Here is a 27,884-nt window from a genome sequence, read left to right as displayed (position 1 = left end):
GGGAAGCAGGAAGGAAGGGCCTCCCAAAATAGGGAAGCCTTCCCCTTCCGGCCAGTGGCGAGCGCGTCACTTCCTGGAGGCTTTAATTGGCTGAAGGAGGGAGTCAGTCCTCCGAGGGAAGGAGCGGCAGGTGGGTCTTTTCTCCCTTCTGTGCTTAGAATCATAGAATCAAAGAGTTGGAAGAGACCTCTTGGGCCATCCAGTCCAACCCCATTCTGCCAAGAAGCAGGAATATTGCATTCAAATCACCCCTGACAAATGGCCATCCAGCCTCTGCTTAAAAGCTTCCAAAGGAGCCTCCACCACACTCCGGGGCAGAGAGTTCCACTGCTGAACGGCTCTCACAATCAGGAAGTTCTTCCTCATGTTCAGATGGAATCTCCTCTCTTGTAGTTTGAAGCCATTGTTCCATTGCGTCCTAGTCTCCAAGAAAGCTCCCTCCTCCCTGTGGCTTCCTCTCACATATTTATACATGGCTATCCTATCTCCTCTCAGCCTTCTCTTCTTCAGGCTAGACATGCCCAGCTCCTTAAGCCGCCCCTCATAGGGCTTGTTCTCCAGACCCTTGATAATCTTAGTCGCCCTCCTCTGGACACATTCCAGCTTGTCAATATCTCTCTTGAATTGTGGTGCCCAGAATTGGACACAATATTCCAGGTGTGGTCTAACCAAAGCGGAATAGAGCATGGGGAGCATGACTTCCCTGGACCTAGACACTAGGCTCCTATTGATGCAGGGTTTTTTTTGCCGCCACATGACATTGTTGGCTCATGTTTAACTTGTTGTCCATGAGGACTCCAAGATCTTTTTCACACGTACTGCTCTCATGCCAGGCATCGTCCCCCATTCTGTATCTTTGCATTTCGTTTTTCCTGCCAAAGTGGAGTATCTTGCATTTGTCCCTGTTGAACTTCATTCTGTTAGTTTTGGCCAATCATCTCTCTAATCTGTCAAGATCGTTTTGAATCCTGCTCCTGTTCTCTGGAGTATTGGCTATCCCTCCCAATTTGGTGTCGTCTGCAAACTTGATGATCCTGCCTTCTAGCCCTTCATCTAAGTCGTTAATAAAGATGTTGAACAGGACCGGGCCCAGGACGGAACCCTGCGGCACTCCGCTCGTCACTTCTTTCCAAGATGAAGAGGAAGCATTAGTGAGCACTCTCTGTGTTCGTCCACTTAACCAATTCCAGATCCACCTCACCGTAGTTTTGCCTAGCCCACATTGGACTAGTTTCCTTGCCAGAAGGTCATGGGGGACCTTGTCGAAGGCCTTACTGAAATCCAGGTACGCTACATCCACGGCATTCCCCGCATCTACCCAGCTTGTAGCTCTATCGAAGAAAGAGATCAGATTAGTCTGGCATGACTTGTTTTTGATAAATCCATGTTGACTATTAGCGATGACCGCATTTGTTTCTAAGTGTTTGCAGACCGCTTCCTTAACAATCTTTTCCAGAATCTTGCCCGGTATCGACGTGAGGCTGACTGGACGGTAGTTCAGCCTAAGTGGTTGTTTGTGTCATCCTTTGTTTGGGTCATCCTTTGTTGGGCCTGCCTGGGAAAGGATGGGGAGGGATTCTCAAAGGAGGAAAAAGAGAGATCAAGGTTAGGGCCAAGTAATGGGGAGAACCCGGGTGATGGTTTTGGTCTTTAGGAAGGAGAGGATCCCTCTCCCTGAATCTTTTCACTCCAGATCCAGAAGCCAGACCGCAAATCGACATTCATAACAAAACTTTATCCTTCCTCAACAGTATTAATTGAGCTTATTCACCTTGTTTTGTTTGTTTTGTTTACAGGCCCCACCAGTTCTCTTAATCCTTCCACTTTGAATGTCACCAGAGAGAAGAGGCGGAGATATCTTCATCCAGTTTGGAGGCAGCTCATAAGCGCAGAACCAAGATGGAAGTCCAAGAGCCAGCTGTGGCCCAGTTAGAAGTATTTTCTTCTGCTGTTGAGGCAGGGAACAATGGAGCACTCTGGGAGGACCCTTGGAGGAAAGACCAGGAGAGCACGCTGCTCCACTCAGACCTGCACTTCCGGCATTTCTGCTATGAGGAGGCCCTGGGGCCCCGAGAAGTTTGCAGCCGCCTCCACTCTCTCTGCCGCCTGTGGCTGAAGCCTGAGCGACACTCCAAGGCGGAGATGCTGGACTTGGTGATCCTGGAGCAGTTCCTGGCCATCCTTCCTGCGGAGATGGAGCGCTGGGTCAGGGAATGTGGGGCAGAGACCAGCTCCCAGGCTGTGGCCTTGGCTGAAGGATTCCTCCTGAGTCAGGACCAAGAGGAGGGGAAGCGAGAGAAGCCCCAGGTGAAAGGGGGGGGGGGTGTCATCTTGTAGTTTCAACAAACCAATAATAATTGTTTTGAAGGATTATATTAAACTCTTCTGAACTCCTCAGGACAGGATTATCGTATTCAGTTTAGGGTGACTAACTTTAAGAATAATAGAAACAAGTTAGAATGAGTTCAGAGAAGCATTAGGAAAGGAGGACCCAGGTGTGTTCTGTCAGAAATATTAAAAATTAACTTTGGTTACAAAAGTGTGAGTTAAGCACTGAAATGGTTAAATGGATGCAGTGAATCTTTGAAGATGAAGTTCAATATAAACAGGCGTGCCTGTTGCTTAGTAACGGCTCAGTCTGATAGACATCTCTGTTTGAGAGAAGCCCCTCTGTGTGAGAGATTGCTCCAGTGGGAGACTAGACCCCATTGTTAGTAGGCCTGATTGTGAGGTAGGCCTCGGTATGAGAAGGCCTTGTGTGTAAAGCTCCAGTATGAAGGTTGGACTTTATTTGTGTTATGGAAACCTTTATTTTGTAAACAGTGCGATCTTACTATTTTGCTATAAAGAAAAGCCTCCTAGGGAAGAGATACCATTGGTGTTTTTGTCATTTTTATCACTTTGGCCTACTGGTGCTGGGTCACGCTGCTGCTAATAAGTTACTCTGTTGTACATTTATGGGGAGGGTCTTTTGTTACTAAGCCCACTCACCCAACATGTTCACCCTGGAAAATAGACTTGGAGTGACATGATTGGGACTATCATGTCACCCCATGTCACCTTTGCATCACCCAAGGGCTGTCACGGAGAGGAAGGGGCAATAATCTCCATTCCCCAGGGTGGTATAACCAGGTATAATGATCTGAAGTTATAGTATGGTAAACATTGAAGATTAAAAGGACCATATTGAGAATTCCAGTGCTGTGTATTTCAGAGGAAGCAACTGGCTGAAACACTTCTGAATATTCTGTATGTTATTCACAGGTAGAGAAAACTCCACAAGGCCCTGAAAGCACAGATATATAGACTTAGGTTACTCAGCTCAAGCGCCCCTCTAGGGTCGCCCCAAATTACAACCCCAGAGTTACATAAAGTACTTCATCTCAGCTGTAGCCCTTCCACTTTGGATCGAGACTTGAAGCAGAGTGCAAGGCCCAAACGAAGGCAGAATTCTCACATCAAAATCAATGAAAGACAGATTCTTCTGCAGAACGAAGAAAACCAGTCTTGGATCCCAACCACAATCCAAGCGGTCTGGAACAGGTTGCAGAAAGAGAGCCTTCCCTCCTTTTCTAATCCGTCTTTTCCTTTGTGATCTGTGCTGCTTGTTCAGGTGCAGGACTCTTTTGCAGATGAGACCAGTCAGAAATCACACATTTGGGTCGTCCATATTGGAGAAGGAAAATATATCCTAGTTGGTAAGTAATAGGGATGGCGTTGGTCCTTTTTGCTAGCTCACCTTCCCTTGAGTAGACCTGAAATGTCTGAGCTGTGTAAATTCAGAAAATTTGGGGAGTCTGGGAGCTTAAGAATGCTGTTGACAGGAGACATTTCCCTACAATACTTATTTGTGCTACTTTCAAAGTTATTTGAGTCATTTGTTTCTCTCTGATGTTTATGGTGCTGAATACGCTCTTTGCTACATTGGCACAAATACAGTCAACCCTATACATTTTCTGGGATTAGCTTGCAACACCCCTAAAACAGTTCACACGAAAGACCTGGGACTCAAATCCAAGGAGGGCCAAAGGGCAAGGAGAGAGTGGCAGGCTTCTGAGGGAGGAAACTGTGGGGCAGCCTGAAAAGGGACCAGTCTCACCCTCTCTGGTGTATTTCCTCTCTTTCACAGGCAATGAAACATGGCCAAGTGACAGTAGCACAACTGTTCCTGATTCTTCCCTAAGAAGAGATTCTGTGGGACCAGATCAGGTAGGCTGCAGGATCCCTGGAGGGGAGAGGATAGTCAAGTCTCCTTCTCCCTTGAATATTGCCCAGACTCTAAAAGTACCTCTTTCTTCTACATTCCTTCAATCCAAAATGATTTCAATGAATGACTTATTCAAAGGCGTAAATCACAAATTCCCTGGGGTGTTTCTCCTCCACTTGGATGGCATTTCCTCCTCACAGATAACACTTTTTTGTGTCTTCAGGTGACTTTTGAAGATGTGTCTGTGGATTTCTCGGAGGAGGAGTGGGCCCTCTTGGATCCAAGCCAGAAAGCCTTGCACCAACAAGTCATGGAGGAGAATTTAGGGATCGTGTCATCTCTGGGTAAAGCTCCATTATGCTTGTAGTTAACCAAATCAGTTTACAAGTTCTTAAAATCATCGAGTGTTTCAGATCTCTTCCTCTGAAGCCATAGCAAATAAGTTCATTCCATATCCAGGCAGGCACCAGCCCAAAAAGACAATTGGCACTTGGGTGGAGTTGCCACATGAGATGAATTCTAGGCGGTGGTTATTTTCCATCCACTAGCCATGCTTGTGTTGGTGGTGGGAGTGAGACAAGGGCTTCTCTTGAGGCTTCTAGCGCCCAGGTAGGTTTGTACAAGGAGATACAGTCAATCTAATAGCCTGGACCTGAGCCATTTAGGTCCATATAGATCATAACATGCAATTTGAATTGTTTCTAGAAACAAATTGGCAGCCAGTGGAGCTGTGGCAGCTGCCATTATTATTATTATTATTATTATTATTATTATTATTATTATTATTATCATCTTACCTGCCTCTCCTCACAGTTCGGGATGGGTTACAACATTGCTAAAACGCATAATCAAAACATGGAATCATTTAAAAACACTCCTTAGCTGAAGCTGTTCTTGAAGGCATGGAGAAATATATTTGAGTGTCATCAGCACCCCATGCCTACAGAGGAGTTTTCCCAGCAGCTTCATGTAAATATTAAAGAGCACTGGGGATAGAATGGCATCTTGTGGGACACCAGAAAACACAATCATGACTTGTGTGCTCTCTGTACCCGGCCATAGTTAACAGTCTGACTGCAGGAGGAGTGTAGAGCTTGGTGTCATATAAATGGCACCACAATCCAAAACTTGAAGAGCTCTCTCGTATATATGTTAATTGCATAGGGGACCAAACAGATGCCCGGAGGATTAATAGAATCATAGAATCAAAGAGTTGGAAGAGACCTCATGGGCCATCCAGTCCAACCCCCTGCCAAGAAGCAGGAATATTGCATTCAAATCACCCCTGACAGATGGCCATCCAGCCTCTGTTTAAAAGCTTCCAAAGAAGGAGCCTCCACCACACTCCGGGGCAGAGAGTTCCACTGCTGAACGGCTCTCGCAGTCAGGAAGTTCTTCCTCATGTTCAGATGGAATCTCCTCTCTTGTAGTTTGAAGCCATTGTTTCCACAGGCAATGGGCAAGGGATCGAACAGGAATTCCCCAGCAGCACTTTCTGGGTTTGCCTCTCCAGGAAGAAACAGAGCCACTGTAAAATGCCACTATTTCTAGGAAGGCAACTCAGAAGGAGACCATTGGTGATGATATTGAGAACTGCTGAAATGTTCAGTGGAATCAATAGGAACATATTCTCCACTTCTTTGTGGATCCCTCTGTAGGCCGTCAGCCAAGGTTTCCAAAGCAGTCTGTCCCATAAGCAGGTTTCTTTGAGAGGATCGAACTGCTGTAATTCAGCCTTTCCTTTTTCATGCTGCCTCCCACTTTGCAGAACATTATTGTCTTTTCCAGTAAGGAGCAGGATCTCATGTTTATGTGCAAAGTACAATGGCCTCTGTTTGACCCCTTCAAATCTCTAGGAAAATTAATTAAATCATTTTCCCTTCTGTTCATGGAGTATACAGCCTCCAGGAGACAGCAGGTTTGAATGTGCCAGGCATTGAAGAGAAGTGAATCAATGTGCACACACCCCTTTTCTCCCTCTATATATACACCTATTTTAGAATTTGGGGCCAAAGCCCCAAGAGAAGTGGCCTTTTTAAAGATATGTAGCCAGTATATTAAGTTGGATTCAGTTCTATCAAGTCATTTCGGTGCCTTTGCAGTCCATGCGTACACACTTTGTTTTATGTATATATTTCAATTTCTCTACACACAAAAAGTGATACAATAAATACTAGCCCAAGCTAACAATATAAAATAGGTTTTGCTTCATGCCTGTACTATTTCTGAAGTAAAGAAAATAAAAAGAAGGGTGGGCTTAAGAAAAAGACTCAGGGGTTAAAATGGGAGAAATAACATTTAATACTATAAGTATCAGGAGCTGATTTCTGCTGTTCAGGAAGTCACCATAAATCCTCTCCGTGATGGCTCGGGGTCAGCAAGAGCTGTCGGTGGAACCATTTGAGAGCAGCTGAATGGACTAATTTTCTCATGGGGAAAAAACAGATAAGGACATTGGAGGTGTGGAGTTAGATTGAAAAAAAGGAAGGGCATTAGCCAAAACTGCCATTAGTGATTTTTTTCCTTGATCTGTAGAGATCTGAGTAATAAAGCCAAATCCAAAAGACTTTTATGAATGGCCCAAGTTGCTAACTAGATCCTGCATGTAGTGACAATAAGGAGTGACAAAACAGGAGATTCTACCTGAACATTAGGAAGAACTTCCTGACTGTTAGAGCTGTGGCGCAGCTGGCTGAGTGTCAGCTGCATTAAGATCACTCTGACCAAAACGTCATGAGTTCGAAGCCAGCCCGGGCTGGAGTGGGTGTCCAGCCATTGTGTAGCCCGTTGTCGACCTTTGCAACCCAAAAGACAGTTGCATCTGTCAAGTAGGAAAATAAGGCACCACCTTGTGTGGGAGGCTAAATTTAACTAATTTATGAGGCCATAAAGAAAAAAGACTCCGGGGAATGTGGAATGCGGAAGAACTTCATCGGTGTCGCTGATGGACGATGAAAAGCAGCAGCTCCCCTGGCGGTCAGAAAAAAGTTAAATAGCCTTGGTGTATTTGTGTGTTAAACGTTGTTTGTCAAAACTGGCATTGAATGGTTGCCATATATGTGTTGACTGTAATCCGCCCTGAGTCCCCTGCGGGGTGAGAAGGGCGGAATATAAGAACTGTAAATAAATAAATAAATAAATTCAGCAGTGGAACTCTCTGCCCTGGAGTGTGGTGGAGGTTCCTTCTTTGGAAGCTTGTAAACAGAGGCTGGATGGCCATCTGTTGAAGTCCACCTACCTTTGTGGCATCAGGCAGATCAAAGGTTTTTACCTTTCTTGTGCCAGAAGTACAGGGGATTCCAGAGAAACCAGGACTAAAGAAAACAGCTCTATTTTCCCCAGCCCTGGTTGAGATATGATTTACTTTGAGACCTATATCCTGGTATAATATTAAGAGCAAAGTCAAAAGATGTTTTTCCCTTAGCTGCCAGTGTTGGGAAGGGCTGTGGGAAAGGGCTGTCTCGACTAAATGCATTTTGTAATTTCGATACTTTTCAACTTTAATCTAATCTAAGCTTTTCTTTTCAACACATGATCACACTTCCCTTGTTCTCAAACCATGTAATAGAGGAGACACAATTTGAATATTTGGAAGATGGAAAGAATTTCAATTCAAAGGAAGCACTCACCTTTTCTCAAGAAACTCACACAAGGGATAAACCATTTAAATGCTTGGAGTGTGGAAAAAACTTCCGTCAGAAGGCACACCTTGTTATCCATCAGACAACTCACACAGGCGAGAAGCCATTTAAATGCTTGGAATGTTACAAAGGCTTCAATCAGAAGAGCCACCTTAATAGTCATCAGGCAACTCACACAGGAGAAAAGCCATTTAAATGTTTGGAATGTGGAAAAAGTTTCTCTCAGAAGGTAAGCCTTGTTCGTCACCAGGCAACTCACACAGGAGAGAAGCCATTTAAATGCTTGCAGTGTGAAAAGAGCTTTGGTCAGAATTACAGCCTTATTCGTCATCAGGTAACTCACACAGGACAGAAGCCATTTAAATGCTTGCAGTGTGAAAAAAGCTTCAGTTACAAGCACGACCTTATTCGTCATCAGGCAACTCACACAGGAGAAAGGCCATTTAAATGCTCAGTGTGTGGAAAGAGCTTCAGATACAAGTCACACCTTGCTCGCCACCAGGCAACTCACTGCGGAGAAAAACCAGAGTGTGGAAAGAGCTGCAGTCGAAATACAAGCCTTCTTTTTGAATTGTCAAGCCACACAGAAGAAATGGGATAAAGGCAACGTCCCTTGTTTTACATCAAAGGGACATAGATCTTTGTCATAGAAACTCCGAGTTTAAAAGCTGTGACTTTTATGGGAAATAATAACCTGATCAATTTTTAATTATGAAATATCTGATTAAGCTTAACAGATCATATTTTGAGAGCTAAAGGAAGGCTATTTCAAGAGTTTTTTATTCATTCATGCGTACTGGTTACTGCAAATATTTCCTATCATGTATATTCAGGGTTAAAAATACATTTAATTGAGAAGTTTGATGAGAAGTGTGGGAATAATGGGTTCGATTAATGACTAATAGTCCTGTGTGTGTGTCATATAATTCTATATATGTGGGACTGGGTTTTCTTTTATGAAATTTCTAATAGAGCATAATTGGTAAATTGTTTACTGTCCATTCATGCATGGTGGTTATTGTGAATATTTATTATCCTATCTATAATACATAAATAATAGAAAATATATTACAGATGTGTGTGTCTTTTCAATCTCTAAAAACACATGGTGTTTCTTAAAATATGTTTGTGAGAATTAATCTAGTTTATGGGTTGTTGTAGGTTTTGTCGGGCTATATGGCCATGGTCTAGAGCAGGGGTGCTCAAACTTTTTAAACAGAGGGCCAGGTCATAGTCCCTCAAAATGTTAGAGGGCCGGATTATAATTTGAAAAAAATAAAAACATGAATGAATTCCTATGCACATTGCACATATCTTATTTGTAGTGCAAAAAAACACTTTAAAACAATACAATAATTAAAATGAAGAACAATTTTAATAAATATAAACTTATTAGTATTTCAATGAGAAGTGTGGGCCTGCTTTTGGCTGATGAGATAGGGTTGTTGTTGTTTCAGACTTAGGTTAACCCTGAGCGAGGGCCGGGTAAATGACCTTGGAGGGCCGTATCTGGCCCCCAGGCCTTAGTTTGAGGACCCCTGGTCTAGAGGCATTCTCTCCTGATGTTTCGCCTTCATCTATGGCAAGCATCCTGAGAGGTAGTACCTTTGAGGGTGCTTGCCATAGATGCAGGCGAAATGTCAGGAGAGAATGCCTCTAGATCATGGCCATAGAACCTGAAAATTTATTATTTATTTATTTCAATTACTTATACCCCGCCCTTCTCACTCCCGAGGGGGGACTCAGGGCGGCTTACAAACAACGGCACAATTCGATGCCTGAATCAATAAACAAACAATACCTACAACAATTTAGACAGTTAACAAGTTAAAAACATTAGTACATAATAAAATAGCAAAACAATCTCATGCTCAGTGTTCAGAGTTCCGTATATCCATTCCATTCCATTCGCCCATGTTTGTCGTCAGATCTTCCTTTAGCTGCCAGCATGTCCAAAAGCTTGGTCCCATATCCAGGTCTTCAGTTTTTTCCTGAACGTCAGAAGGGAGGTCGCTGATCTAATCTCCCCGGGGAGTGAGTTCCACAGGTGAGGGGCCACCACTGAGAAGGCCCTGCTCCTCATCCCTGCCAACCTCACTTGTGATAGTGGCGGAGTCGAGAGCAGGGCCTCCCCGGACGATCTTAAATTTCGAGGTGGGATGTAGAGGGAGATCCGTTCAGACAAATACACTGGGCCGGAACCGTATAGGGTTTTGTAGGTTAAAACCAGCACTTTGAATTGTGCTCGGAATTGGATCGGCAGCCAGTGGAGCTGACGCAACAGGGGGGTGGTGTGCTCCCTGTACGTCGCTCCGGTGAGCAATCTGGCTGCTTCTCGCTGGATTAGTTGTAGTTCTCTTCAAATTGCCCTCTTCAAAGGCAACCCCACGTAGAGTGCGTTGCAGTAATCCAACCGGGATGTGACAAGAGCGTGGACCACCGTGGCCAGATCTGACTTCCCAAGGTACGGGCGCAGCTGGCGCACAAGTTTTAATTGTGCGAAAGCTCTCCCGGCCACCGCTGAGACCTGGGGTTCCAGGCTCAGCGATGAGTCCAGGATCACTCCCAAGCTGCGAACCTGCTTCTTCAGGGGGAGTGTAACCCCGTCTAACACAGGCTGTAACCCTATGCCCTGTTCGGCCTTACGACTGACCAGTAGGACCTCTGTCTTGTCTGGATTCAATTTCAATTTGTTAGCTCTCATCCAGTCCGATACAGCAGCTAAACACCAGTTCAAGGTCTGGACAGCCTCCTTGGTGACAGGTGGAAAGGAGTGACAGATTTGGACATCATCTGCGTAGAGATAACATCTCATTCCGAAACTCCGAATGATCTCTCCCAACGACTTCATGTAGATGTTAAATAACATCGGGGACAGAATTGAACCCTGTGGGACTCCACACAACAACGGTTGTGGGGTCGAACAGGTGTCACCCAGTAACACCTTCTGGGTCCGTTCCTCAAGGAAGGATCGGAGCCACTGCAAAGCAGTGCCCCCGAGCCCCATATCCATGAGGCGTCCCAGAAGGATACCGTGATCGACGGTATCGAAAGCCGCTGAGAGGTCCAGCAGAACTAACAGGGACACACTCCCCCTGTCCAGTTCCCTGCGAAGATCATCTACCAAGGCGACCAAGGCTGTCTCAGTTCCAAAAACCTACAACAACCCAGTGATTCCGGCCATTAAAGCCTTCGACAATACAATCTAGCTTATCTTGAAGAAAAGACGTATTTAGAATTCTGAGTTTATTCTGTATGTTATGATATTAATGGAATAATTTTGTACTGAGATTATTTGCTAAATTCCAAAGCAGTGCTTCCCAACCTTCTTTTGAGAACGGACCACTTGACCAGAGACCACTTTGACCAAGGAACACTTGACCAGGGACCACACACTAACATTATTTATTTGTTTATTTATTTACAACATTTCTACCCCGCCCTTCTCAACCCCCGAGGGGGACTCAGAGCAGCTAACACTGGCAATAATTAGATGCCATACATATCACAGTATAACAACAATATAAAACCATAAATACACAATAGATTAAAAACAATAACATTAGTTATACAATCATATAGCCGTTTCCATTATTATAACATTAGTACCAAAAGGGTTACAAATCAGTTTTTGGTCAACTCGAGATTCAGTTTGGTTATTTGGGATGTCGATTCAGAAAACTGCATTGGATAGACCACATCAGCTCTAGTTTCTGATACAGAACATATGCCCTCTGCTCGCCCACAGAAAACCATATTTGAGAAGTCTTGGCACTATGAGAGAGTTTTGCAAGACCAGTCACTCTCGTTACAACGGTGTAGTAACAGTGAGGCTGCAGACCATGTTTTAGTTCTTGCGGACCTCTGGTGGTCCACATACCACAGGCTGGGAACCACTGTTCTAACGGAAAGAAGGAAATGATTAGCAATTACTAGCGCTGCCTCCATTAATCCCCATGTTAAATTGCTAACAGAATCTGAATGATGATTTGCAAACCATCTAGTTAAGTGGTTCTCAACCTTCCTAATGCTGTGACCCCTTAATCCAGTTCCTCATGTGTTGGTGACCCCCAACCATTCATTATTTCTATTGGTACTTTGTAACTGTAATTTGGCTACTGTTACGAATCATAATGTAAATATCTGATATGCAGGATGTATTCTCATTCACTGGATCAAATTTGACACAAATAGCCAATATGCCCAAATTTGAAAACTGGTGGGGTTGGGGGGGGATTCATTTTCTCATTTGGGAGTTGTAGTTGCTGGGATTTATAGTTAACATATAATCCAAGAGCATTCTGAACTCAACCAACAGAAGAAGCAAGCCAAATTTGGAATACAGAACTCCCAAGACCAAGAGAAAGTACTGGAAGCGTTTGTTGGGCATTGACCTTGAGTTTGGGAGTTGTAGTTCACCTACATCCAGAGAGCACTGTGGACTCAAACAGTGATGGATCTGGACCAAACCTGGCACAGATACTCACTATGCCCAAATGTGAACAGTGGTGGAGTTTGGGGAAAATAGACCTTGACATTTGGGAGTTGTAATTCCTGGGATTTATACTTAACCTATAATCAAATAGCACTCTGAACCCAGCCCTAAGTGGATCTGCACGAAACTTGGCACACTACCGTCATGGCCAACATTAACTACTGGTGGGGTTGGGGGGGGGGGGCTGTTTTTGAGGTCTGGGAATTGTCATTCACCAACACCAACAAGGATGAGGACAGGCGGAGAGATCTTCAGCCTTCTCTGCCAAAAGGGTTCCTAAGACCATCAGAAATATGTGTTTTCTGATGGTCTTTGGTGACCCCTCTGAAACACCCTCACGACCCCTCTAGGGGTTCCGACCCTCAGATTGAGAAACACTGATCTAGTTGGTTGTGAGCTTGGAATGTTGTGGTTGAAAATTAATTTGGTAATTTTAATCCATCCAGATGGGGGAATAAGGTTATTCCCACTTAATATTGCTCTTTTGCTTTAATGCAGTGGTTCCCAGCCTGTGATCTACGAGAGCTAAAATATGGTCTGCAAAGCAAAGACCATGTAAAATACCACTCCCAGGATGCCATCGCACTGAGCCAGGGCAGTTCAACTTCATAGTGTGATGCAACCTCATTTCCTGCCTCCACTCCTCCCTCATGTTGTTCAACGTGACCAGTCCAGCTGAGTTGATGATGGAGGAGCATCACTTCAATGCTGGTGGTTTTTGCTTCTCCCAGCACACTGACATTTGTCCATCAGTCTTCCCAAGAGATTTGCAGGATTTTTCAGAGGCAACACTGATGGAATCATTCCGGGAGTTGCATGTGACGTCCGTAGATAGACCACATTTCATAGGCATATATTAGGGTTGGGAGGATAATGGCTTTATAAACAAGCACCTTGGTATCCCTACGGATGTCCCGGTCCTCAAACACTCTCTGCTTCATTTGGAAAAATGCTGCACTCGCAGAGCTCAGGTGGTGTTGTATTTCAGTGTCAATGTTGACTTTTGTGGAGCAGTGGCTGCCAAAGTAGCGAAAATGGTCAACATTTTCTAATGTTACACCATTAAGCTGTATTTTTGGCATTGCAGCAGGATTGGCTGGTGACTGCTGGAAGAGCACTTTGGTTTTCTTGATGTTCAATAAAAGGCTGAGCTTCTCATGCTTCTGCAAAGATGTTTAGAGTAGATTGTAGGTCTTCTGAATACGCACAGACAAAGTTGTCATCAGCATATTGGAGTTCTATAACAGATGTTGTGACCTTAGTTTTGGCTTTCCATCTGCTGAGGTTGAACAGCTTGCCATCTTTCCAATAGATGATTTCCACTCTGGTGGGAAGCTTCCCATCAACAAGGTGAAGTATCATAGCAATGAAGATGGAGAATAGAGTTGGGGCAATAACACATCCCTGTTTGACACCTGATTCCACCTTAAATGGGTCACTTTGGGAGTCATTACTGTCCAAGACTGTTGCCATCATGCCATCATGGAGGAGCCGCAGGATGTTCATGAATTGTCAGAGCATCCGATTTTTTGGAAGATGGTCCAGAGATCTGGGTGTCATCAGCATATCGATGGCACCACACTCCTAAACTCTGAATGATCGCTCCCGTATATATGCCAATTACATATGGGGTAAACACATTCCAGAAAGGTGGGCCTCTAGTTTGAACGCTCGATCCAATTTATTTATTTATTTATTTACTTTGCTTGTATACCGCAGTTTCTCAGCCCGTAGGCGACTCAACGCGGTTCACAACAAGAGCAAAAGAGCAATGATTCCCCCAAAGTGCAGGCCTGTCAGAGGAGCGCTTCTGCGAAGCTTCGTGTATGCTTCTGCGAAGGTGTTTAGAGTGGCTTGTAGATCTTCTTCTGAATGCGCACAGACGACACTGTCATCAGCATACTGGAGTTCTATAACAGATGTTGTTGTAACCTTGGTTTTGGCTTGCGGTCCGCTGAGGTTGAATAGCTTGCCATCTGTCGGATAGATGATTTCCACTCCGGTGGGAAGCTTCCCATCAACAAGGTGAAGTATCATAGCAATGAAGATGGAGAATAGAGTTGGGGCAATAACACATCCCTGTTTGACACCGGATTCCACCTTAAATGGGTCACTTTGGGAGCCATTGCTGTCCAAAACTGTTGCCATCAATGTTACACCACTAAGCTGTATCTGTGGCATTGGAAAGGGGTTGGCTGGTGCCTGCTGGAAGAGCACTTTGGTTTTCTCCATGTTCAGTGACAGTCTGAGCTTCTCGTATGCTTCTGCAAAGGTGTTTAGAGTGGCTTGTAGGTCTTTTGAATGCACGCAGACGACGTTGTCATCAGCATACTGGAGTTCTATAACATGTTGTTGTAACCTTGGTTTTGGCTTTCAGTCTGCTGAGGTTGAATAGCTTGCCATCTGTCCGATAGATGATTTCCACTCCGGTGGGAAGCTTCCCATCAACAAGGGGTTGGCTGGTGTCTGCTGGAACAACACCTTGGTTTTTCCAATGTTCAATGACAGGCCGAGCTTCTCGTATGCTTCTGCAAAGGTGTTTAGAGTGGCTTGTAGGTCTTTTGAATGCACGCAGACGACGTTGTCATCAGCATACTGGAGTTCTATAACATGTTGTTGTAACCTTGGTTTTGGCTTTCAGTCTGCTGAGGTTGAATAGCTTGCCATCTGTCCGATAGATGATTTCCACTCCGGTGGGAAGCTTCCCATCAACAAGGGGTTGGCTGGTGTCTGCTGGAACAACACCTTGGTTTTTCCAATGTTCAATGACAGGCCGAGCTTCTTGTATGCTTCTTCAAAGGTGTTTAGAGTGGTTGTAGGTCTTCTTCTGAATGCGCACAGACGACGTTGTCATCAGCATACTTATTTATTTATCGTGTCATCCGCAACCAGAACATTGTATTACATTTCTAACAGAACAAAACAAACAAACAGATAAAAAAACCCACAGATTTTGCAAACTTGATAGCTGATTAAATGTCCTTTGACCAGTATCTGGCTACTTGGAGTGCTTCTGGTGTTGCCGCAAGAAGGTCCTCCATCGTGCATGTGGCAGGGCTCAGGGTGCATTGCAGCAGGTAGTCAGTGGTTTGCTCTTCTCCACACTCGCATGTCGTGGATTCCACTTTGTGGCCCCATTTCTTAAGATTGGCTCTGCATCTCGTGGTGCCAGAGCGCAGTCTGTTCAGCGCCTTCCAAGTTGCCCAGTCTTCTGAGTGCCCAGGGGGGAGTCTCTCATCTGGTATCACCCACGGATTGATGTGCTGGGTTTGAGCCTGCCACTTTTGAACTCTCGCTTGCTGAGGTGTTCCAGCGAGTGTCTCTGTAGATCTAAGAAAACTATTTCTTGATTTAAGTCGTTGACATGCTGGAGTTCTATAACAGATGTTGTTGTGACTTTGGTTTTGGCTTTCAGTCTGCCGAGGTTGAATAGCTTGCCATCTGTCGGATAGATGATTTCCACTCCGGTGGGAAGCTTCCCGTCAACAAGGTGAAGTATCATAGCAATGAAGATGGAGAATAAAGTTGGGGCAATAACACATCCCTGTTTGACACCGGATTCCACCTTAAATGGGTCACTTTGGCAGTCCAAAACTGTTGCCATCAATGTTACACCATTAAGCTGTATCTGTGGCATTGGGAAGGGGTTGGCTGGTGCCTGCTGGAAGAGCACTTTGGTTTTCTCCATGTTCAATGACGGGCCGAGCTTCTCGTATGCTTCTGCAAAGGTGTTTAGAGTGGCTTGTAGGTCTTCTTCTAAATGCGTACAGACGACGTTGTCATCAGCATACTGGAGTTCTATAACAGATGTTGTAACCTTGGTTTTGGCTTTCAGTCTGCTGAGGTTGAATAGCTTGCCATCTGTCTGATAGATGATTTCCACTCCGGTGGGAAGCTTCCCATCAACAAGGTGAAGTATCATAGCGATGAAGATGGAGAATAAAGTTGGGGCAATAACACATCCCTGTTTGACACCGGATTCCACCTTAAATGGGTCACTTTGGGAGCCATTGCTGTCCAAAACTGTTGCCATCAATGTTACACCATTAAGCTGTATCTGTGGCATTGGAAAGGGGTTGGTTGGTGCCTGCTGGAAGAGCACTTTGGTTTTCTCCATGTTCAGTGACAGGCCGAGCTTCTCGTATGCTTCTGCAAAGGTGTTTAGAGTGGCTTGTAGGTCTTCTGAATGCGCACAGACGACGTTGTCATCAGCATACTGGAGTTCTATAACAGATGTTACACCACTAAGCTGTATCTGTGGCATTGGAAAGGGGTTGGCTGGTGCCTGCTGGAAGAGCACTTTGGTTTTCTCGATGTTCAGTGACAGGCCGAGCTTCTCGTATGCTTCTGCAAAGGTGTTTAGAGTGGCTTGTAGGTCTTCTGAATGCGCACAGACGACGTTGTCATCAGCATACTGGAGTTCTATAACAGATGTTACACCACTAAGCTGTATCTGTGGCATTGGAAAGGGGTTGGCTGGTGCCTGCTGGAAGAGCACTTTGGTTTTCTCGATGTTCAGTGACAGGCCGAGCTTCTCGTATGCTTCTGCAAAGGTGTTTAGAGTGGCTTGTAGGTCTTCTGAATGCGCACAGACGACGTTGTCATCAGCATACTGGAGTTCTATAACAGATGTTACACCACTAAGCTGTATCTGTGGCATTGGAAAGGGGTTGGCTGGTGCCTGCTGGAAGAGCACTTTGGTTTTCTCCATGTTCAGTGACAGGCCGAGCTTCTCGTATGCTTCTGCAAAGGTGTTTAGAGTGGCTTGTAGGTCTTCTGAATGCGCACAGACGACGTTGTCATCAGCATACTGGAGTTCTATAACAGATGTTACACCACTAAGCTGTATCTGTGGCATTGGAAAGGGGTTGGCTGGTGCCTGCTGGAAGAGCACTTTGGTTTTCTCCATGTTCAGTGACAGGCCGAGCTTCTCCTATGCTTCTGCAAACCTAGCAATGGCTGAGGCCTCAGACACAGAAGGGCTGGAACTCCTCTCTGAACTGAGCCTGGAAACAGACTGGCGGGCAGTGAAGGAGGAGTTCCTAGAGGGGAAGCAAAATAGGGAAGCCTGCCCCTTCCGGCCACTGGCGAGCGCGTCCCTTCCTAGAGAGGCACCGGAAAGGGTTTTCTTCGCCTCCAGAGGTTCCTGCGAGGGGAGAGGGGAAGTTCCGCTTCCGGGAGGGAGTCAGTCCTCCGAGGGAAGGAGCTGCAGGTGAGTCTCTTCCCTCTTCTGTCCTGAAGGGTGAGAGGGAGAGAGGGAGGGAGGAAGGGAAGTGGGTGGGAGAGGCTGCAGGGACAGAGGGAAAAGATGGGAAGGGATTCACAAAGAGAGAGAGCAAAGGAAGGGCCAAGCAATGGAGGAAAAGATTCCCCCAGGCTCAGCCAGGCCTTCAAATGCTAATGAAGGTGGTCAGTTGAAACATTCACACTTAGCTCCAGCAGAGAAGAGCTCTTTGCCCCACCCCAGCCATTCCACACACATATAAACCCGTTTTCCTAACTCCAACAGACCTCACTACCTCTGAGGATGCTTGCCATAGATGCAGGCGAAACGTCAGGAGAAAATGCCTCTAGAACATGGCCATATAGCCCGAAAAAACCTAGTGATTCTAGCCATGAAAGCCTTCGACAATACAATGTAGGAAAACCCAGGTGATAGTTTGGTCTTTAAGGAGAGGATCCCTCTCCCTGAACCTTTTGTCTCCAGATCTAGAAGCCAGTTATTAATTCAACATCCATGGCAAACATAATCCCTCCTCAACAGTATTAATGTGAGCTCATTGAAGAGAGAGGGGGCCAGGGGACAGTTCCATTTTGTCTCCTGCATACATCATCAAACGATCATTCAAAACGATCTTGACAGATTAGAGAGATGATTGGCCAAAATTAACAAAATGAAGTTCAACTGTGACAAATGAAAGATACTCCACTTTGGCAGGAAAAACGAAATGCAAAGATAGAGAATGGGGGAGGCCTGGCTCAAGAGCAGTACGTGTGAAAAAGATCTTGGAGTGCTCGTGGACAACAAGTTAAACATGAGCCAACAATGTGATGTGGCGGCAAAAAAAAACCAATGGGATTTTGACCTGCATCAACAGGAGCCTAGTGTCTAGATCTAGGGAAGTCATGCTACCCCTCTATTCCACTTTGGTTACATCACACCTGGAATATTGTGTCCAATTCTGGGCACCACAATTCAAGAGAGATATTGACAAGCTGGAATGTGTCCAGAGGAGGGCGACTAAAATGATCAAGGGTCTGGAGAACAAGCCATATGAGGAGCGGCTTAAGGAGCTGGGCATGTTTAGCCTGAAGAAGAGAAGGCTGAGAGGGGATATGATAGCCATGTATAAATATGTGAGAGGAAGCCACAGGGAGGAGGGAGCAAGCTTGTTTTCTGCTTCCCTGGACACTAGGACGCGGAACAATGGCTCCAAACTACAAGAAAGGAGATTCCATCTGAACATTAGGAAGAACTTCCTGACTGTGAGAGCCATTCGGCAGTGGAACTCTGCCCCGGAGTGTGGTGGAGCTCCTTCCTTGGAAGCTTTTAAGCAGAGGCTGGATGGCCATCTGTCAGGGGTGATTTGAATGTAATATTCCTGCTTCTTGGCAGGGGGTTGGACTGGATGGCCCATGAGGTCTCTTCCAACTCTGATTCTATGATTGTGGAGAAGTGCGGAGAAGAGCAAACCACTGACCACCTGCTGCAATGCAACCTGAGCCCTGCCACATGCACAATGGAGGACCTTCTTGCGGCAACACCAGAGGCACTCCAAGTGGCCAGATACTGGTCAAAGGGCATTTAATCAACTACCAAACTCACAAATTTTATATTTTGTCTGTTTTTTCGCTTTGTTCTGTTAGAAATGTAATATAATCGACTGGTTGCACTGACACGATAAAAAAATTGAAGAGAGAGGAGGCCAATTAGGGTCGGGGACCTCTCCCACCAGCACCAATTCCTTCTCTGTGCCAGACTAAAGAGAGAGGGGGCCAGGGAACAGTTCCATCTTGTCTCCTGCATACATCATCAGTTGGGGACCCCTCCCCCCAGCACTAACTGCCGCTCTGGGCCAGAGTGAAGAGAGAGGGGGGACCAGGGGACAGTTCCGTCTTGTTTCCTGTGCTATGTTAATAATATAATGTATATTGTATATACATATAATATTTATAATATTATAATGTAATGCAATATAATACTAACAGCAATAATATGATATTATAATTTATATAATTATAATATCATATTAATATTGTTAGCATTATATTGCATGTAATATAAATAATATTTCACTATAATGGTGTAATACAATTATAATGGTATAATACAATATAGTAATATTTAATACTGATATTGTACTATGCTAATATATATTGTATGTATATATATCTTGTAAGCCGCTCTGAGTCCCCTTCGGGGTGAGAAGGGCGGCATGTAAATGTCATAAATAAATAACTAAATAAGTCTTGTTTTGTTTGCAGGCCCCACTGATGTCCCCCCCCTCCCCCCGCACTTTGAATGTCATCTGGGAGAAGAGGTGTAAATATCTTGATCCAGTTTGGAGGCAGCCGAGACTAGAAGTGAAGAACCAGAGCCAACTGCCACCCAGATAGAAGTATTTTCTTTGTTTGTAGGCCCCATCAATTCTCCTAGCCCTCCCACTTTGAATGTCATTTGAGAGAAGAGGTGGACTCATTCAGTTTGGGGGCAGCCTAGATGGAAGGACAAGAGCCAGTTGCCACCCAGTTAGAAGGATTTTCTTCTGCTGTTGAGACAGAGAAGAATAGAGCACTCTGGGAGGACCCTTGGAGGAAAGACCAGGAGAGCAGTCTTTTCCACTCAGACCTTCAGCGCCAGCATTTCCGGCATTTCTGCTATGAGAAGACTTCAGGGCCTCGAGAGGTTTGCAGCCGCCTCCATTCTCTCTGCCGCCTGTGGCTGAAGCCCGAGCGACACTCCAAGGCGGAGATGCTGGACCTGGTGATCCTGGAGCAGTTCCTGAGCATCCTTCCTGCAGATATGGAGTGCTGGGTGAGGGAATGTGGGGCAGAGACCTGCTCCCAGGCCGTGGCCTTGGCTGAAGGATTCCTCCTGAGTCAGGAAGAGGAGAGGAAGCGGGAGAAGCCCCAGGTGAGAGATTCATCTTGTAGTTTCAAACAGCCAAGAATAATTGTTTTGAAGGATGGTGTAAAACTCCTTTTCCGTATGTTATGGACATTTTCCAAATATAGGTGGCTCAGCTAGCAAAATAGGTGATTGCAATTTTAGCCTTCTGTACTGCTCAGGCCAGGATTATAGCATTTGCTTTCAAGTACCTAATTTTAATAACAATAGAAGCAAGTTGGAATAAGTTCAGAGAAGCATTAGGGAAGGAGGACCCAGGTTTGTTAACCCTGGAAAAGAGACACGAGGTGCCACAATTGCCCCCTTTGCATCCCCCAAGGGCTCTCATGGAGAGGAGAGGGCAGTCACCTCCATTCCCCAGGGTGGTATAACCAGATATAATGATCTGAAGTTATAGGATGGTAAACTCTGAAGATTAAAAGGAACGTATTGAGAATTCCAGTGGTGTGTATTTCAGAGGAAGCAACTGGCTGAATATTCTTTCCCTAAGAAACTGGAGCTCCCGATGGCCCAGTGGGTTAAAGCACTGAGCTGCTGAGTTTGTTGACTGAAAGGTCGCAGGTTCAATTCCGAGGAGCGGCGTGAGCTTCTGCTGTCAGCCTTAGCTTCTGCCGACCTAGCAGTTCGAAAACGTGCAAATGAGAGTACATCAATAGGTACCGCTCCGGCGGGAAGGTAATGGCGCTCCATGCAGTAATGCTAGCCACATGACCTTGGAGGTGTCCATGGACAACGCTGGCTCTTCGGCTTAGAAATTGAGATGAGCACCACATCCCAGAGTCAGACATGACTGGACTTAATGTCAGAGGACAACCTTTACCTTTAAGAAACTGTATGTTATTCACAGGCAGAGATAACTCAACCGGGGATCTGAAAGCACAGATATACAGACTTAGGTTATTCAGTGCAAGAGCCCCTCTAGAATAGCCCTAAATTACAAGCCCACGATTACGTAAAGTACTTCCTTCATCTCAGCAGTACCCCTTCCACTTCGAGTCCTGAAGCAGAGTGCAAGGCCCAAAGGAAGGCAGAATTCCCACACCAAAATCAAGGAAAGGCACATCATTATACTTAAAGAAGGATACCAATCTTGGGTCCCAACCACAATCCAAGTGGTCTGGATCAGGTTGCAGAAAGAGAGCCCTCTCTCCTTTTCTAATCTGTCTTTTTCTTTGTGATCTGTGCTGCTTGTTAGGTGCAGGACTCTTTTGGAGATGGGATCATTCGGGTGGAAGAGTCTCCTTCAGACACCGTATGCGTTGTCCAGATTGCAGAAGGAGAATATATCCTAGTTGGTAAGGGATAGTAGTAGTCCTTCTTGCTTGCTCACCTCCTCTTGAGTAGACCTGTGCTGTGTGGATTCTGGGAGTTGAAGAATGCTGTTGACAGGAGACATTTCTCTACAATACTGATTTCTGCCACTTTCAACATTACTTGATTCTGTCTCTCTGGATGTTTATGGTGGTGAATGTACTCTTTGCTACATTGGCCCAAATACAGTGAACTCTCCAAATTTTCTGGGATTAGGTTGCAACCGAAATCGAAGGAGGGAGTTTCAAAGAGGGCCATGGGGCAAGGGGAGAGTGGCAGGTTTCCGAGGGAAGGAACTGTGGGGCAGCCTGGGAAAGGGATTGCTCTCATCCTCTCTGGTGTCTTTCCTCTCTTTCACAGGCTGTGAATCATGGCCAAGTGATAGTAGCACACCTTTCCCTGATTCTTTCCTAAGAAGAGATTCTGCGGGACCAGATCAGGTAGGCAGCAGGATCTCTGGAGGGGAGGGGATAGTCAAGTCTTCTTCTCTCTTGAATATTGCCCGGGCTCTAAGTGAACCTATTTCTTCTACATTCCTTCCTTTCAAGATGTTTTCAATAAATGAGTTATTTAATGACTTAAATCACAAAAGGCCTTTTTTCCAACTTGGATGGTATTTTCTCCTTGCAGATAACATTTTTTCCCTTCAGGTGATTTTTGAAGATGTGTCTGTGGATTTCTCAGAGGAGGAGTGGGCCCTCTTGGATCCAAGCCAAAAAGCCTTGCACCACCAAGTCATGGAGGAGAACTTCAGCATTGTGTCATCTCTGGGTAAAGCTCCATTATCATTTGTAGTTAACCAAATCAGTTTACAAGTTCTAAAAATGCTCCAGTGTTTCAGATCTCTTCCTCTGAAGCCATAGAAAACAAGCTCATTCCATATCCAGATAGGGGCCAGCCCAAGAAGACAATTGGCATTTGGGTGGAGTTGCCACATGAGATGAATGGTTATTTTCCATCCACCAACCATGCTTGCAATTGTGGTGGGAGTGAGACAAGGGCTTCTCTTGAGGATTCTAGTACCCAGGTAGGTTTGTGAAAAGATATACAATCAATCAAATAGCCTTGACCTGAGCCATTTAGATCTTTATAGGTCATAACCAGTAATTGTGCCTGGAAACAAATTGGAAGCCAGTGGAGCTGCCATTATTATTATTATTATTATTATTATTATTATTATATTTCTTACCTGCTTCTCACAGCCTGAGGTGGGTTACAACATTGCTAAAACAAATAATCAAAACATGATAATTTAAAAACACTCCGGAAAATACAGATATTGAATCATATTTCCATAAAATACATTTTAAATAAACAATACAAAAGTTAGATATAGAGTTGAAGTTCAAAATTCATCATTACAACTGCCTGAGTAGGAGCCCCGATGGTGCAGTGGGTTAAACCCCTGTGCTGGAAGGACTGAAGACCAACAGGTCGCAGGTTCAAATCCAGGGAGAGGCGGATGAGCTCCCTCTATCAGCTCCAGCTCCTCATGCAGGGACATGAGAGAAGCCTCCCACAAGGATGATAAAAACATCAAATCATCCAGGTGTCCCCTGGGCAACATCCTTGCAGACGGCCAATTCTCTCATACCAGAAGCGACTTGCAGTTTCTCAAGTCGCTCCTGACACGATAAAAAAAAACACTGCCTGAGTAGTCCTCAATAATATATAGCATTGCTAAAACACAAAAACACATAACCATTTAAATACACACATTAAAACATATTTCCATAACATACATATTAAAAAAACACACCTCTAAGTTAGAGTAGGCCTGCCGGAAGAAAGAGGTCTTCATTTGTGTCTTAAATTCAAACGGCTGATCTAGCTGTCGGAGCTCTACTGGCAGGTCGTTCCACAGTCTTGGGGCGGCTTATGAAAAGACCCTCTGGATGGCAGTTGCCAGTTGGGTTCTGTCAGGCGAGAGCATGCACCACCCTGAGGACTTGGGTGTTTGGTTGTACGGAAGAAGGGGATCCTGTTGGTAACCAATACCCAAACCATGTAGGGCTTAAAAGGTCAAAACCCCAACACTTAGTACTTTGCCTGGAAATGAATTGGCAGCAGGTGTCCTGTTTTGCCCCAGAAACAGCCTTAAAACAAGCATTGATGCAACTAAAGAAAGATTTACTTAGCAAAATGATATCAATGTAATAAACAGCAGCAAGGGAACAGAAGGTAAATCCCAAAAGAAAACCACATGAACACTTCGCAGATCCTGAAACTGCAAGCAAGGAAACAGGAGCACGAAGTAGAATGGTTGCTGCCAACATTGACCACTTCCTTTACTGCTGATATATAGCTCCCAGCACAGGTGTTCCTAAGGTGAGGTCTGATTGCTCAGCATCCTTGCAGCCATTCTAGCTGACCTTCTCCTTCCTTTTCACCCTTCAGCATCCCTGAAACATAGGCACCAGCAGTATGTTTTCCTCACCCTCTTCTTTCTCCTCAGCACTTGGCCCCAAATCCCCAACTCCTGTTCTACCTTCTTAGAAGGAGTACACAACATGCAGTGGAGTGACTTTAGGATATGTGAGATATTTTCAGTCCTGGATGTTCCCATAACCAATCAGGCTGCCGTATTTCCAAATTTGGTAGAAAGGTAGCCCAATGTAAAGCACATTGCAGAAGTCCAACCTTGAGGTTACCAGCACATGAACTATCATTTTAAATTCCTCCAAATCTAGGGAGCTGGCATATCAGTCAAAGTTTATAGTAAGCATCGTTGACCGTCACATCTACCTGGGCTGACATTTTGAGAGACTGATCCAAGAGCCTTTGTCCCAAGCTGTGAACACAGTCTGGTTCATATCTATCATTCATATTCATATCATTTAGGAGACTTTGATTTATGTATATATCAATTTCTTCATTCTGTTGCACTCCAGGACAGGAATAACCCTTTTATTTTAAAAACACCACACGTTGAGTAGGAAAACAATCCTTTTTTATTGAAGATAAGTAAAAGCAGCAAAGTAGAAAAACACTTTAAGAAAATAGGTAAATCCAATTAGGTAAGAAGATAAGCAGGAACAAATTAGTCAAAGGTATTGTTCAGCAAAGTTCAAAAACAAAGTCCAGACTTCTCTAATAAAATCCAAAGAAACAGGGAAACGTTGATCCAAGGCATGAATAGGGAATCACAAGAGACAAAGAGACAAATCAAAGAAAATCCTTAAACATGAATCTTCCAAGCAAGAAATCCTTAAACCTTAAATCTTCCAAAGCAAGGCTTTCATGAGAGCAAGAACTTAGCAGGAATCTGAAACAATGCTTCATCTGGACTATATTTCCCATGCGTGGAACTTTATATCCTCACATTAAGCCATTCCAAGCACTCAGAAATTAGTTTCGTTTTCCCTGAATGCCTCTCACCCTTATCTGTCGAAGCCTGGCAGAACGCCGAAGGCCATGGTCTAGCTGTCTGTTTTGGCTGATTTCTACCTGCCTGTCTACCTCATTAGTCCCTGCAGGTGCCAAGATGTTTTCAGGCCCCAAATCCTGGGAACTCTCGGGGAGCAATTCAAGGAGTAAACTCTCATCCCTATACCCTGTAGGAACATTCTCATGGGAAACTACACTTTGAACCTGCATCTCTATGTCATTCTCTGCATTAATATCATTGACCAAAACATTGCCATCTTGATCCTCATTGACATCATTCCCCACATCCAAAGCACCTTGATCTTGAAACACAATCACAGGCTGAACTCCAACACATACCCAAAAAGTAATACAGTAAATACCAGTCCATGCTTGTGACCCCAAGAATATAAATTCTAATTCTGAAGTAAAGAAAATAAAAAGTAGGGGTTGCTTTAAAAAATAGACTCGGGTTACAATGAAAGAAAGAAAGTTTTAATAATATAAGTATCAGGAGCTGATTTCTGCTGCTCAGGAAGTCACCATAAATCCTCTCTGTGACAGCTCAGGTTCAAGCAGGGTGTGTCGGTGGAATGATTTGAGGGCAGCTGAATGGAATAACTTTTCTCATGGGGAAAAACTGATAAGGACGTTGGAAGCATGGAATGAGATTGGAAGGAAGGATGTTAATCAAAACTGCCATTAGTGATTTTTCCCCCTGGTCTGTAGAGATCTTAGTAATAAAGCCAAACCCAAAAGACTTTTATGAGTGGTCTGAGTTGCTAACTAGATCCTGCAGGGAGTGACAATTAGGAGTGAGAAAACAGAATGAATGTCAAAGTCCAAGCCCGTGCAGCTTCATTTAATCTTTTTTAAAATTGCAACTTTATTCTGATCTCTAATCTGAATTTGGTTGTTTGTTCTGCTGTGTGATGCCATTAAGTTAAGTTCACCTACCTTTGTGGCATCAGGCAGATCAAGGGTTTTTACCTTCCTTCTGCCAGAATTACAGAGGATTCCAGAGAAACCAGGGCTAAAGAAAACAGTTCTATTTTCCCCAGCCCAAGTTGAGTTATGATGTACTTTGAGGCTTATATCTTGGCATAATATTTAGAGCAAAGACAAAAGATGTTTTCTCTTAACTGCTAGTGTTGGAAAGGGCTATGTGAAAGGCCTGTCTTGACTAAATGCTTTTTGTAATTTGTATAATTTTAAACTTTAATCTAATCTAAGCTTTTCTTTTCAATTCTTGGTCACCCTTCCCCTGTTCTCAAATGATGTAAACAGAGGAGACACAATTTATATATTTGGAAGATGAACTGAATTTCAATTGGAAGGAATCATTTGTCTTTTCTGAAGAAACTCAAACAAGGGATAAACCATTTAAATGCTTGGAATGTGGAAAGAACTTCCATCATAATTCAGACCTTGTTCGTCATCAGTCAACTCACACGGGAGAGAGACCATTTAAATGCTTGGAGTGTGGAAAGAACTTCCGTCAGAAGGCAAACCTTGTTCGTCACAAGGCAGTTCACACAAGAAAGAAGCCATTTAAATGTTTGGAATGTGGAAAAAGTTTCTCTCAGAAGGTAGTCCTTGTTCGTCACCAGGCAATTCACACAGGAGTAAAGCTGTTTAAATGTCTGGAATGTGGAAAAGGTTTTTCTCAGAAGGCAAACCTTGTTCATCACCAGGAAATTCATAAAAGAGAAAAGCTGTTTAATTGTTTGGAATGTGGAAAAGGTTTCTCTCAGAAGGTAGTCCTTGTTCGTCACCAGGCAGTCCACACAGGAGAAAAGCAATTTGAATGTTTAGAATGTGGAAAATGTTTCTCTCGGAAGGCAAACCTTATTTATCACCAGATAATTCACACAAGAGAAAAGCCATTTAAATGTTTGGAATGTGGAAAAAGTTTCTCTCGGAAGGGAGGCCTTGTTCGACACCAGGCAATTCACACAGGAGAGAAGCCCTTTAAATGCTTTCAGTGTGAAAAAAGCTTCAGTCACAAGCACATCCTTTTTAGTCATCAGGCAACTCACACAGGAGAGAAGCCATTTAAATGTGTGCAGTGTGAAAAGAGCTTTAGTCACAAGCATGACCTTATTCGTCATCAGTCAACTCACACAGGAGAGAAACCATTTAAATGCTTGCAGTGCGAAAAAACCTTCAGTCACAAGCAGACCCTGATTCATCATCAGGCAACTCACACAGGAGAGAGGCCGTTTAAATGCTTGGAGTGTGGTAAGAGCTTCAGTTACAAGAAACACTTTACTCATCATCAAGCAATTCACACAGGAGAGAAGCCATTTAAATGTTTGGTGTGTGGAAAGAGCTTTAGTTACAAGAACATCCTTATTCAGCATCAAGCAATTCACACAAGAGAGAAGCCGTATAAATGCGCAGAGTGTGGAAAGAGCTTCAGTCAGAAGGGAGGCCTTGTTTACCATCAGGCAACTCACACAGGAGAAAAGCCATTTGAATGCTTGGAGTGTGGAAAGAGCTTCAGTCGGAAGGGCGTCCTTGTTCGTCATCAGGCAATTCACACAGGAGAAAAACCATTTAAATGCTTGCAGTGTGGAAAGAGCTTCAGTCGGAAATCATACCTTGTTTGTCATCAGGCAACTCACAGCAGAGAAAAACCAGAGTGTGGAAAGAGCTGCAGTTGAAATACAAGCCTTCTTTTTTAATTGCCAACCCAAACAGAAGAAATGGGGTAAAGGCACGTTCCCTTGTTTT

The 27,884-nt window shown here is 44.4% G+C and overlaps 1 protein-coding gene across 1 annotated transcript; it reads left to right on the top strand.

Annotated features, from left to right (window-relative positions):
- The first annotated feature begins 59 nt into the window (after positions 1 to 59).
- LOC132766119 (zinc finger protein 585A-like) lies at positions 60 to 27,884 on the top strand. Its single transcript, XM_060760482.2, has 11 exons — positions 60 to 130; positions 1,797 to 2,307; positions 3,614 to 3,698; positions 4,130 to 4,209; positions 4,431 to 4,551; positions 7,776 to 8,443; positions 20,064 to 20,477; positions 21,667 to 21,766; positions 22,143 to 22,222; positions 22,433 to 22,553; positions 26,436 to 27,884. Exons 2-11 carry the CDS (start codon positions 1,900 to 1,902, stop codon positions 27,812 to 27,814), a joined length of 3,456 nt encoding a protein of 1,151 aa, XP_060616465.2. The 5' UTR covers positions 60 to 130; positions 1,797 to 1,899; the 3' UTR covers positions 27,815 to 27,884.

The sequence above is a fragment of the Anolis sagrei genome, chromosome 2 (genome assembly GCF_037176765.1).
Source record: "Anolis sagrei isolate rAnoSag1 chromosome 2, rAnoSag1.mat, whole genome shotgun sequence".
NCBI lineage: Eukaryota > Metazoa > Chordata > Lepidosauria > Squamata > Dactyloidae > Anolis > Anolis sagrei.
This window is presented reverse-complemented; position numbering and strand designations above follow the sequence as displayed.